We start from the raw sequence: 12,099 nt of genomic DNA, 5'->3' as shown, positions 1-12,099 counted from the left end.
GAAAGCCCCCCTCGGGACTAGGAAGTCCGTCTTGCCCCACGGGAGCCTTGTGACTCTGCGCCTGGTGCCGCTGTTGAGATTCTGATAACAGCTCCTCTGGCCCGTGGGGCCCTGCAGCCCCTCCCTGGTCTGGGGGACAAGCTGCTGGGGTCAGAAGGCAGCAAGGCCTGAGCAGATGACAGAGCTGAGGTGCCCAGAGGGTGAGGGGAGAGACGAGACCGGTGGGGAGGAGCTCCCCGTGGGGACGGGGCTGATGCCTGGAAGCTTGGGAGCTCGGCAGGCTGAGGGATGTGGAGGCCAGGTGGTCACAGCCACACCCAGGAGCCTGAGGTCCTGAGTGCCACCAGGAGGAACACTGTCAGCCCGGGGTTCTATGACCTCCTCTCCAGGAAGGGGCTGCTGCAGGTAACTTGGCCTTGAGGGCTGCTCCCACCCTGGACGGAGGAAAGGGCCGGGGCAGAACCAGCACCCCCGAGGCTTGCAGCCAGCCAAGAGCCAACCTGTACATTTATTTAACTTGTAGTAAAGGAAATGAGGAACGGAGTAGTGGAAATGCATACTGGAAAGTTCTTGCTTGTCCACACGTTGCCCAGACGGGGCTGGGCAGGCAGAGGGAGGTGGTGGTGGGTCACACTCTCACGTCCCGCCTCTGTCTTTCTCGCTCTGCCAAACCTCAGAGTCAAGGCCACAAAGCCAGAATTCCACTTTAACCTTGAGCTTCTGCTCTTCCCCTGCAAAATGCTGCAGGTGTCTGAAAACCGGTCCACAAGTGCTGTGGTACTTCTCGAAGTCTTGAGGCTGGGGTGCAGGAACACAGCTTGGGGTGTAGACAGGACCCCACCTACGTGAGGTTTATTTAGCATGTCTCATCAAGATTCGGCACGGACAGGGAAGGAGCACCCAGATCACTTTGTTATGTCTGGGGTCATTTATTTTCAACAATCTGGTTGGCTCAGAGACACGATCATGTGTGGCACATTCACAAATGTGGAGAAAGAAAATTCTGGCAGCCTAGGGGGGAAAAAAATCTCTCTCCTTCTTTTTATCAAGTCTGTGCAACCTGGAGGGAGAAGTACAAAACTCTTTCTTGGCCTTGTCATCTCAGGGGCCCCTTCCCTCGTTAAGGTGGTCTCCCACACCAGGTTGGGAAGGTGGAGGGGAAGGAAAAAAGCTCCTGTCACTTACTCTCCTCAGACAGTGCTGGGAAGATGGAAGCTTTACCATGTGGCCTTCGGTCTTGAGTAACTGGAAGGCTCCTTTTTCCTGAGGCCATGGAATGTTCTGGCATCACAGGTCTGCCCCAGTTCCCAACGGGAGCACAGATGGGCAGGCCTTGATTAGGCTTCTCACCCTACAACCCTGTCTTTGTCCCAACCCTCAGGGGAGCCCCAGTCATGGGCAGAGTCTGGACCTCTGTCCAGCCAAGTCCTTGAACTTGAAGAGGGAGGCGGGGCTTGCAAATGCCTCGTCCTCGGGCTAGTTGGGCCCCATGCCTGTGGGGCTCCGATCAGTTGGCAGGCACAGCCACTGCCCTCTTTATCAGTGGGGATGGGGAAGCCTCGCTGGCCTTTGCTTTTTTCCTCCTTCTCTTCTTTTTGGTCCCAAGTGATGCCTGGTCTCCATTGAGCCTGGGTGAATGCTTTTCCTGCTTCCCTACGTTGGCCCCGCTTGTGGTGGTGATGGCGGCCGGGGCGACCGAGTCGTCACCGGCCTCCTTCTTGGCTTTCTTTTTCAACTTCTTTTTCTTCTTCTTTGCCTCTTTCTCCACTTTGACAGGGCCGTGGATGGCAGATTCCTGGAGGATGTCGGAGGCTGACACGGCCGCCTCCCGGCACCGCTGCCACTCCTCGTCGCTGTCCTCGCTGCTACAAGGGGAGGGCACAGAGTGGGGACAGGGCCCCAGAGCCAGCAGGAAGAGGTCACGGCGGGGTCGGGGGGAGGGGCGGTGCTAGAAAGCTCCAGCTTGGGAATGAGGCCGGCCTGGGTTCCAACATTGGCTTCTCCGCTTCCCAGCTGTGTGATCTCATTAAGTGACTTAACCTCTCTGACCCTCAGTGTCTCCATCTATGAAATGGGTGCGTGGGTCTCACAGGGATGCCCCAGGAGTGAGGTGTCTGGCGCAAGATGATGCTCAAAAAGCAGTAAAGATCCAAAGCGAACTCCCAACAGAACCTTCTTCCCTCTCCCACTGAGGGTACTACTTCTCGAGCTCCCTGACACGGCTCCTTCTTGGCCTAGATCTGACCAGATTCTGCATGGCTATTCTGGGGGGCTGGCAAACACAGACGACGGGCAAAAAGGAGGGAACGTGAGGAGGGGGTGTGATTCCCTCACCTGGAGCCGGAAGGGAAGCGCTTTCGGCTGGGCTGGGGAGCAGCTTTCTTGTCGGAGTCTCCGGGGATGGATGTGAAGAAAAGGCGGAAGCCTAAAATCCAAAGGGGTCGATCGAGTCAGCACTGCCAAGGGCCAGCCCCTCCTCCCAGGTGCCAAGGCTGCCCCGCCTCTGCCCTCGAGGAGATCCAACAGATGTATGTTGAGAGGCACCGGGTGCCTCCTGGAGCCAGGGCCCGAGGTGCCAGAGGGGACGCGAGCTGCGCATTCAGAGCAGCAAGCCCTAAGAGGCTTCTGGAAGCCAGAGGTTGAGCCTTCTGCCTAAGGCAGCTTCCAAAGTGGCAGGTGGGTTGGGCGCGGGACAGACACTCAGCAGGGAGAGGCTGTGAAGTGCCGTGGTTAAGATGCCCCTGCTTGGGGTTAGACTGACAAAGGTGCTTCAGGCAAGTGACTTCGTTTCTCAGAGCCTCAGCTCCCATGACACCCTGCCCTGCAAATAGGGGTATCGTCATCATACCCACCTCAGAGATCCCAGAACGTACCAAAATGTATTTCCCAGCTCCAGATACACATGAGGTGGGAGACAAGAGCTGGCCTTAGTAGTAAAACCACTCACCATCATCCTCCGGGGGGACTTTCTGTATTTCAGTCTTTTTCGGCTCCTTCACTACTTCTGAGATGGTAATTGAGCTACGGAAGGAGGAAATGGTTAAGGATGAGATTTTGGGTAACAAAAAAATTTTTTTAAGTGGAGGGGACGGGGGTATGTGATGTTAAATGCAATGGCAGCAAGCACGCTGGCCTGATAAGAACGGTTAACGCCTACAGCCATAACATGCTGATCAGCCCCCAACAGCTGAAACTGCAGTGCCTCATTTGTTTGAACCCCACTTTATTCCAGGAAGTACTGAAGAAGTTTTAAAGATATACACAGTACCACAGAATGAATGCAATTTTGAATAGAGCAAAGAAAATAGGCCAGGAGGGACAGAAAGTGCTGGAGAGCAGGCACATGTTTTGCTTTGAGCATCCTGGCAGCAAGCATGAAAAGGGAAATAGGACCGACCGATCTAGAGAACTAGTTCAAGGTCAGCTGTCAGCTCGGACACAGTGTTTTTCTGTTTTGTTTTGTTTTGTCTTTTTTTTTTTTTTTTAAGACAGATAGATTTATTTTTTAATTTTTTTCATGTTTATTTATTTTTGAGAGAGAGACAAAGCACGAACAGGAGAGGGGCAGAGAGAGAGGGAGACACAGAATCTGAAGCAGGCTCCAGGCTCCTAGCTGTCAGCACAGAGCCCGACACGGGGCTTGAACCCATGAACCATGAGATCATGACCTGAGCCGAAGTCGGACACTCAACCGACTGAGCCACCCAGGCGCCCCTCTAACACAGTGGTTTAATATGGGTCTGCAGGGCATATTAAGCAATGTCTGGACACATTTTTGGTTGTCACAACTGGTGGTGGTGGCGGGGGGGGGGGGGGGGAATGCTATTAGGATCTGGTAGGTAGAGGCCAGGGATGCTGTTCCCCGTTCTATAGTGAAACGGGAAGAGCCAGTCTAAAAGGTTAGTGGTGCCAAGGCCAAGAAGCCCTGATCTAACACAAGAGACCAACTAGAGCACCATTTAAGTCTCCTTGCAGAGAAACACAAAAACGCCGCAGGGAATGTGCTGGCTGCGGTTGACATGCATCTGGCTGGATTTCCACCCGCGGAAAAGTCTGATGTGGATCATCGCAGTGCTGGGTGGGCCTTGTTCACCCTGAAGCCGAAGAGTCATGAAGAAAAACTGCACCCATGTGTTGAAATGCCAGCAGACCCTCCTACATGTTTACCACATTCTCGAGCTGGGGCACTGGTACTGAGACCGCGGTGGTTCAGGCTGCTAAGGTCTGGCCCACCACTCTATCTCAGAGCAGCTGGTTTACACTGTGATAGGACACGTTTGTCCTTTTCATGTTTCGGGACTAAGGCCTGAACATCCTCATTTCCCTTTCAAAATCTGGTAGGGCTCAGTCAATCAGGGATGGATCTAGGCCAGTGTCTCTTGAAATGTGTTCCTTGCTACACCGATCGGCCTTCCATGAAGCAAAGCCACTGTGGCCAGATGAGTTTGGAAACTGCTGGGCCAAGCAAAGTCACGCATGTCCCTTTACCGCAGATTCTCAGAGCCTTGACTACACGATTAGGAATCTAAATCTCCGGGGGGCACCTGGGTGGCTCAGCTGGTTAAGTGTCTGACACTTGATCTCGGCTCAGGTCACGATCTCATGGTTTGTGAGTTCGAGCCCTGCGTAGGGCTCTGTGCTGACAGAGTGGAGCCTGCCTGGGATTCTCTCTCTCCCCTTCTCTCTGCCCCTCCCCAACTTGTGCTCTCTCTCAAAATAAATAAATAAAGGTAAAAAAATATCAGCTCTGCTCCCTCCTCCCTATGGCTTCGAGCAAACGCTCCTTCTCCCAGAGAGCCTGTTTCCTCACCTGCAGACGAGGACAACGACAGGACCTACGTGCCAGATTGTGCATGCCGTGAGGTGACACAGCATGTGCTCCCCGCAGCGCCTGCTTGCACACCCCAAGCTCCTCACCGACGTGGGCCGCTACTGTTCGTATCAATGGAAGCAGGGGAAGAGAAGGAACATTTTTGGTTACCTGTCCAGCAGGGCTCCCAGTTTCTTGGCTACGTGGGCTCGGAATTCAGGGGTGGTCTGAAGCTCATTGCCATCTTGTTCATGTTCGTCCGCTTTCCGCCTGCAATGCACACGAAAGGACCTCACTTCCCGCCAGCTCAGAGACCGCTCCCCACCCCCCACCCACGAGGGCAGGGACGACATGTGTCTCATTCACACCGATAGGCCAGGGTCTATCCTTGCATCTGGCACACCGTAGGGGATAAATATTTGTTTAGAGAGTAGATTAAACTTGGACCCAAAGCGCACAGTACCTGAGGCTTGGCTGGCTGGCTGGCAACTGATTATTTGCGGCATCTGTGGAAATAACGAAAATTGAGGCATTTATAGAGGAAATGACAGGAACAGTATCTGTTGTGCGTCAGAGGTGATTTTAAGTGATTTACACGTATAACTCATTGAATGTTCTCAACAACCCTGTTAAGGGAGTTATTATTCCCATTTTGCAGAAGAGGAAACTGAGACGAGGAGATAAGATAACTTGGCCAGAGTCACACAGCTAAAAACCGAGAGGGTTGGGGCCAGACCCAAGTCATCTGGCTCCAGAGCCCCCTCTTAACTACCATACTGAACAAGAAAGTGTATTTGATTCCAGTATTTATTGAACACCTACTATGTGCCTGGCTCTGTGCTAAGTGCTGTGGGGGACAGAGAATCCATTATGTAGATCACATTTTTTCAAGCTGAGACTGGAAATGGCCGGCCTGGTGATCATTCACTCAACTGAATACTGAAGCTCTAACACTACCCAGGTGGTGTTCTAGGTGCTGAACAATTTAGACATAGATGCCAGTCCTCACGGAGCTTACATGCTGGTTGGTGGATACGGAGGACTAAAACACACAATTAAAATATAAAATTAGATCATGATAAATACAGAGGGGAAATAGACACAGCAGGAGAGAGAAGTGGTGAGGGCTAGGCGGGGGATCATTTTATAAAGGCAGGTAGGGAGGACTTCACGTATAGGTGACAGGTGAATGGATTTCAGAGAGGCAAGGGAGTGAGTCAAGTGGACATCTGGGGAAGAGTCTTCCAGGAAGAGGGAAGAGCACCTACAGAGGCCCCGAGGCAGAAGCCTGCCTGGTGCATCTGAGAACCAGCAAGGAAGCCGGGGTGGCTGCGGCCCAGTGAGTTAGGGGAGCAGCAGAAATGGGGACCTTATGGGGGGCCAGATCATGAAGGGACTGGTGGGCCAGTGTGACGACCTGGGCCCTGAGGGAGGTGAGGAGCCACTGGAGTCTGCACAGAAGAGGGACATGAATGGACTTGGGATTTTACAGCACGTCTCTGGCTGCAGTGTGGACATAGACCCTGGTAGGGCAAGGGCAGAAGGAGGGGGACCATGGCAATCATGGAGGCGACGAGAAGGGGCAGGACTCTGGATGTATTCTGAAGGAATCAACAGGATTTTGCTGACAGATTCGATGGATGGTGTGAGAGATGTATGAAAGATGGTTCTGAAGTTCTTGACTTGAGTAATGGGACAAAACGTTCTTGTGAGTTTAAGGAGCCAACTGGTCAAAATGACCACTTGGCAACTCTGGGCCCACGACAGGGCCATGTGGTGTTAAAACAACTGCGGGGCACACAGTTCACATTGCGATCCATGTCAAAAGTGCTGTGGAGCATAACACGGGATGCAAAGTGCCCGACGCCCCTGGAGTCGGAGAATGCAGATGGCCGGGATAGACCCAGAGTCCTTCCTTCTGAGCATGCCATCACAAGGAGGAGAAGGATTTCCTCTGTCATGACTACGGAGCGAGGGCTGTGATACAATGTCATGGAACAGAAACAGCATTAGACCCCGGGCCTCAGAAGACGGGTTTCAGTTAAGTTCTGGTTCTTCCACCGTGACTCCGGACAAGTCCCTTTACCTCCCCGAGCCTTTGTTTTGGCATCTAGAAAGTGGGGATAAGACCTCCAACTTCCCAGAGTCCCTGTGAGGATACAGCGAAATTTTACATGGGTTTGGACACTCTGTTTGCACGTCTGTCTCCGCCTGGATTTGAAAGCTGCTGGAGCACGTGGTCTGCGTCTTGCTTTCTGTACGGCTCCAGCTCTTGGCATGGTGCCTTGGTGTGAAAGAAACATTGCATAAAGTAATCACAGTGTACGTTGCCTTAAAATGTAAGTGGTTTGAGGTGTGGGTGACCAGTGCTTCATTACTGGATTAAAGAGCTGTATCAGGGGTTACAGTAATAATATAGTAACCTACAGGGGCGCCTCGGTGGCTCAGTCAGCTAAGAGTCCGACTCTTGATTTCGGCTCACGGCATGATCCCAGGGTTGCTGGAACTGAGCCTCAAGTGGGGCTCTGTGCTGGGCATGGAGCCTGCTTAGGATTCTCTCTCTGCCCCACCTCCACGCTTGCATTCTCATGCTCTCTCTCTCTCAAAAAAAAAAAAAAAAAAAAAAAAAAAAAATATATATATATATATATATATATATAGTGACCTACATTTCCACATGGTTATGGACCAAAGGGTCAGAGTTTTGCCCACAATGGGCAACTGTCCGTGGCAGGGAGGGGCAGAGGGCAGTTAATAGCATTGGCTTGGAGGCATAAAGACCTAGATGGGATGCCTGGGTCTCCTACTTACAAGCTGGAGGACCTTCCTGAGCATCAGCTCTCGCATCTGTATAATGGGGCTAATAGTTGCTGGAATGGTATTGTTGGAAAAATTAAACTAGACACCAAATGCAAAGTGTTTAGAGCAAGGCACACAGTAACAGCTTCACCCGTGGCAGCAATTTTTATTATCATACGGCCCAAGAATGCGTGTCACGTGTTCAGGATCTTGCCTGGCACACAGCTTGATAGGTAACAAGACTTGTCATCAGCAGTCACATCTACTTTGATCGGCAGAAGCTTCATGAATGCACAAAAGGGTAGGCTGTAAAAGTGGTATCTTGGATGCCACCCACTCCTCACACGCGCATTGCTTCACATGTTGGCCAAAGCTGTTCATGTAGGAGACTCACCACAACCCTAAGACCCAGGCGTTTTACGGATGAGAAAACTGGGACGGATGAGAAAACTGTGGCTTTCAGAAATGATTTTCCTTGTCTAGGACCAGCTTCAGAGCTGGCACTTCCTATCAAGTGCTCCTCCCTCTGCTGCCACAGAGAAATCCATCCTGCCAAGGCGGAAGCAACTGGCCCGGAAATCTAGTTGGAGTCTCGGCCCCCCCCCCCCCCCCCCCCCCCCGCCTCATCAGAGAAGTGCCTTTCTGGCCAGGTCATTCATTCAAGAACTATTTTCCTGAATGCTGATATGACCTGTGCCAGGCCCCGGGGGAGGGGATACCACGGTGAAGGGACAGGCCAGATCCCAGCCTTCATTAAGCTCCCGACAGGTAACCTCTCCCTTGCCATATTTGTCGAGTAACTCAGGCCAGGTGCGGCTCAGGTCATGATCTCGCGGTTCTTGAGTTCGAGCCCCGCGTCGGGCTCTGCGCTGACAGCTCGGAGCCTGGAGCCTGCTTTGGATTCTGTGTCTCCCTCTCTCTCTCTGCCCCTCTCCTGCTTGTGCTCTGTTTCTGTCTCTCAGAAGTAAATAAACCTTAAAAAAATTTTTTTAATATGTGCCAAGCATTGCAGATGTATCATCTGGGTTACTTCTCAATCTTGGGGGCAGGGGTACCCACCATTATCCCTACTTGACGGGTACCTTGCCCCAATGCTCATTGCTAGTGAGCGATGGAGATGGAGAGGCAGACCTGTAGATAGAGCTTGAATGAGAAAACTCCCGAGTTTTGGTGTCCAGAGATGGGAGGATATAATACTGTTTGGCGTCTACCTATGGGACATACGATGTGGCAGGACAGCAAGAAGAGAGAGGCAGGGGGGAATGAATTACCAAAAGACTTGTAAGTCCTTTTATTTATTTTCTTTTTGTTTATTATTATTTTTTAACATTTATTTATTTTTGAGAGACAGAGCATGAACAGGGGAGGGGCAGAGAGAGAGAGGAAGACACAGAATCCAAAGCAGTCCAGGCTATTAGCACAGAGCCTGATGTGGGGCTCGAACCCACAAACCTTGAGATCATGACCTGAGCCTAAGTAGGACGCTTAACCGACTGAGCCACCCAGGCGCCCCGACTTGTAAGTCCTTTTAAATAAAAGCAGAGGTTCTTAACCTTGCTTTGCTATGGCCTGCTCCGGCAATGTGGGAAAGCTTGGATCCTTTTTCAGAATAATGTTTTAAATGCATAAAACACAACACATTACAAAGAAAGCCAATGATACAGAAATTCAGTTATCATTAATAGTTAAAAACAGGGGCGCCTGGGTGGCTCAGTCGGTTAAGCGTCCGACTTCAGCTCAGGTCACGATCTCGCGGTCCGTGAGTTCGAGCCCCGCGTCGGGCTCTGGGCTGATGGCTCAGAGCCTGGAGCCTGCTTCCGATTCTGTGTCTCCCTCTCTCTCTGCCCCTCCCCCATTCATGCTCTGTCTCTGTCTCAAAAATAAATAAAAAACGTTAAAAAAAATTTAAAAAATAGTTAAAAACAAACAAACCCAAATTTGGCACATTAATAATATATGTGCTTCTTTATTAATGCATTAAATCTTTATGAATGCATTACGATCTACTAGTGGGCCCAAAAAATGGCTGTAATTTTTTAAATGGATTAATTAATTGATTTTTGAGAGAGAGAGAGGGAGAGAGGGCACAAGCAGGGGAGGGACAGAGAGAGAGGGGGACAGAGGATCCGAAGCGGGCTCTGCGCTGACAGCAGCAAGCCCGATGCGGGGCTCGAACTCAGGAACTCGAGATCATGACCTGAGTGGAAGTCCCATACTCAACGGACCGAGCCACCGAGCGCCCCCCAAAACGACTGTACTTTTAAAGCAGGGATGAGTGTCAATTATTTTTCCCCAACATTTTACCGTGACTAAAATGATACTTTGATATACATGCAGACGGTAACGGGATATGGAAATCTGTGATTTTGTTAGGACCAAGTAACAGGTACTGCCCAAACTACTGTCGCACTAGATTGTCACCGTCAGACACGTGGAGGACCCAGCTCGCTGACAGCCCCAGGGTCTGAGAAGGTGCTGGAGGCGGGGAAAGGCTGGATGCCAGCATCCGGGAAGGGGGGCTGTCCCAGCCATCTCGGAGAGGTGGCGGGCTGCCAGCGTGCGGCAGTGAGGAAGGACCGAAGGAAGCAGAGTCAAGAGGCATTCAGGTGCCTCAGTTTCCCCGACCGGGGTAATGGAAGTACCCTCCCTGTTGCACCTGCCCGCTCTCTGAATCTGAGTCCCGCGCAGTCCCCGGAGCTTTCTCAGGGAAAGAAGTCGCGTGCCAGTCACCCCCTCCTCACCACCCATGCTCTCAGACCCCAGGGGAAGATCCCACGCCTTTCGGCCAGACTCCCTGCACATAGCCTCCTACCGGCTCTTGGCTTCTCCGGTCCCCTCGGGCGCTGCTCCAAGCCCCAGGCCGGCATCGCTGCCTCGCGGCACCGTGCCAACTCCTCCTCATCGCTGCTGCTGCTGCTGCTGCTGCTCTCCAAAGCGCTCAGGGGGCCACTGGGCGCGGCCATCTTGGGCCACCGCGAAGGATTGTGGGGAGCGTTCCACTAGCAACCCTTCTCCACCACCGCACTGAGGGCGGAGACGCGCAGGGCATTGTGGGGATTGTAGTTCTCAGGCTCAGTCCGCCCTCGGTTCCCCCGGACTGCCCTGAGGGTTTCCTCAAATATGAGAGCTGGAAGAGCCTAAGAGGTGAACTCCATCCTTTTCTTGATGAGGAAAATGAGACCTACAGAGGAAAAGGAATTGCCTAGGTCATACCAGAACCTTGACTCCAGCCCAGACCTACTGCATCGGAACTTGCATTTAACCGTGATTGCCTGGTGATTGGTGTGCACATTAAAATTCAAGAGGCACAGTCCCGGGTGATTCTGATGCACAGTTTGGTTTTGAAAACATTCTCCAATTTTTTACCTCAGGACTTCTCCACTCAGCCTGCACATTGGAAACACTTGGGGAGCTTTTACATACTGACTCCTAGGACCCACCCAGGACCGACACATTAGAATCTCTGCAGTTAAGATACTCTGCTATGTAGGATGAACAAAGTGACTTTTGTCTTTGGGATGCTTCTCTTCATGTTTTACCTTTGAGGCTGCGTGTCAGAAATTGTATTAAAATAAACTCTCGGGGTGGTGGGGGGGCCTGGCTGGTTCAGTCGGTAGAGCATGTGACTTGATCTCAGGATTCTAAGTTCAAGCCCCACCCTGGGGCAGAAATTACTTAAAGGAAAAATAAAATCTTAAAAACAAAAACAAAACCTCTTTGGCCTTGGGCTTTTCTATTATGAAAGAGAGGAAGGTGACTTATTCATTCCTTTTTTCTTTTTTAAACAAGAATTTTCCCGTTACAACGTGGGTACTGGGGGCACTATCAAGAATAAAAGCCGGGAGGGGCGCCTGGGTGGCGCAGTCGGTTAAGCGTCCGACTTCAGCCAGGTCACGATCTCGCGGTCCGTGAGTTCGAGCCCCGCGTCAGACTCTGGGCTGATGGCTCGGAGCCTGGAGCCTGTTTCCGATTCTGTGTCCCCCTCTCTCTCTGCCCCTCCCCCGTTCATGCTCTGTCTCTCTCTGTCCCAAAAATAAATAAACGTTGAAAAAAAAAAAAAAAAAAAAGAATAAAAGCCGGGGGTGGACTAGCCTGTCTACCCTATGGAAAGGAGGCAGTTGTTCTGTCCCTTAAGGCAAAAGAGGGTGGGGAATAGGTTACTATTGGTAAATTGCCCAGAGGCTGCTGAGAACCAATTATAAAGTACATTTTATATTCTACAGTAAGGGAGTAGTTCATCAGAAACCAGGGCAAAGGGGAGGAGTAAAAAGGAAACTTTTTACTGGTTGATGGGAGGAAACCTGATCACATGATATCCTCTGATGATAAAGATACTGTTCTTTTCCTCAAGTCCTTGGACCATTATGTACTGTTTGTGTGTGTGCATCAGGAGTTGAAGGGATCGTTTTACACTTCATCGTCCTCGCTGTCCTGGGCTTTGTCTCTGTCTGTCTCAGGTTCCCTGCAGTCCTCGCCTCCCAGAGTTAGGA

General features: G+C 51.5%; 1 protein-coding gene across 7 annotated transcripts in view; it reads right to left on the bottom strand.

The window, feature by feature from the left end:
- Positions 1 to 10,600, bottom strand: part of CD3H12orf43 (chromosome D3 C12orf43 homolog) — a 41,173-nt gene extending 30,573 nt beyond the window's left edge. For 4 of the 7 annotated variants that reach the window (XR_003973242.1, XR_003973241.1, XR_003973240.2 and 1 more), the window contains exons 1-5: positions 10,422 to 10,599; positions 5,274 to 5,316; positions 4,982 to 5,080; positions 2,948 to 3,021; positions 2,335 to 2,425 (exon numbers count right to left, since the gene is read on the bottom strand). Coding sequence is in view for 3 of the 7 variants with exons in the window: in XM_030336449.1 (XP_030192309.1) it covers positions 1,508 to 1,865; positions 2,335 to 2,425; positions 2,948 to 3,021; positions 4,982 to 5,080; positions 5,274 to 5,316; positions 10,422 to 10,572 (816 nt within the window). In the remaining 4 variants the exon portion in view is untranslated. Of the gene's footprint in view, positions 1 to 478; positions 1,866 to 2,334; positions 2,426 to 2,947; positions 3,022 to 4,981; positions 5,081 to 5,273; positions 5,317 to 10,421 lie in introns of those variants that run through there. The other 3 variants (XM_030336450.1, XM_030336449.1, XM_030336451.1) reach the window with 3 other exon arrangements.
- Positions 10,601 to 12,099: the final 1,499 nt, after the last annotated feature.

Source organism: Lynx canadensis, chromosome D3 (assembly GCF_007474595.2).
Source record: "Lynx canadensis isolate LIC74 chromosome D3, mLynCan4.pri.v2, whole genome shotgun sequence".
Taxonomy (NCBI): Eukaryota; Metazoa; Chordata; class Mammalia; order Carnivora; family Felidae; genus Lynx; species Lynx canadensis.
Note: the sequence above shows the minus strand (reverse complement) of the source record. Positions and strands in the feature narration are given on the sequence as shown.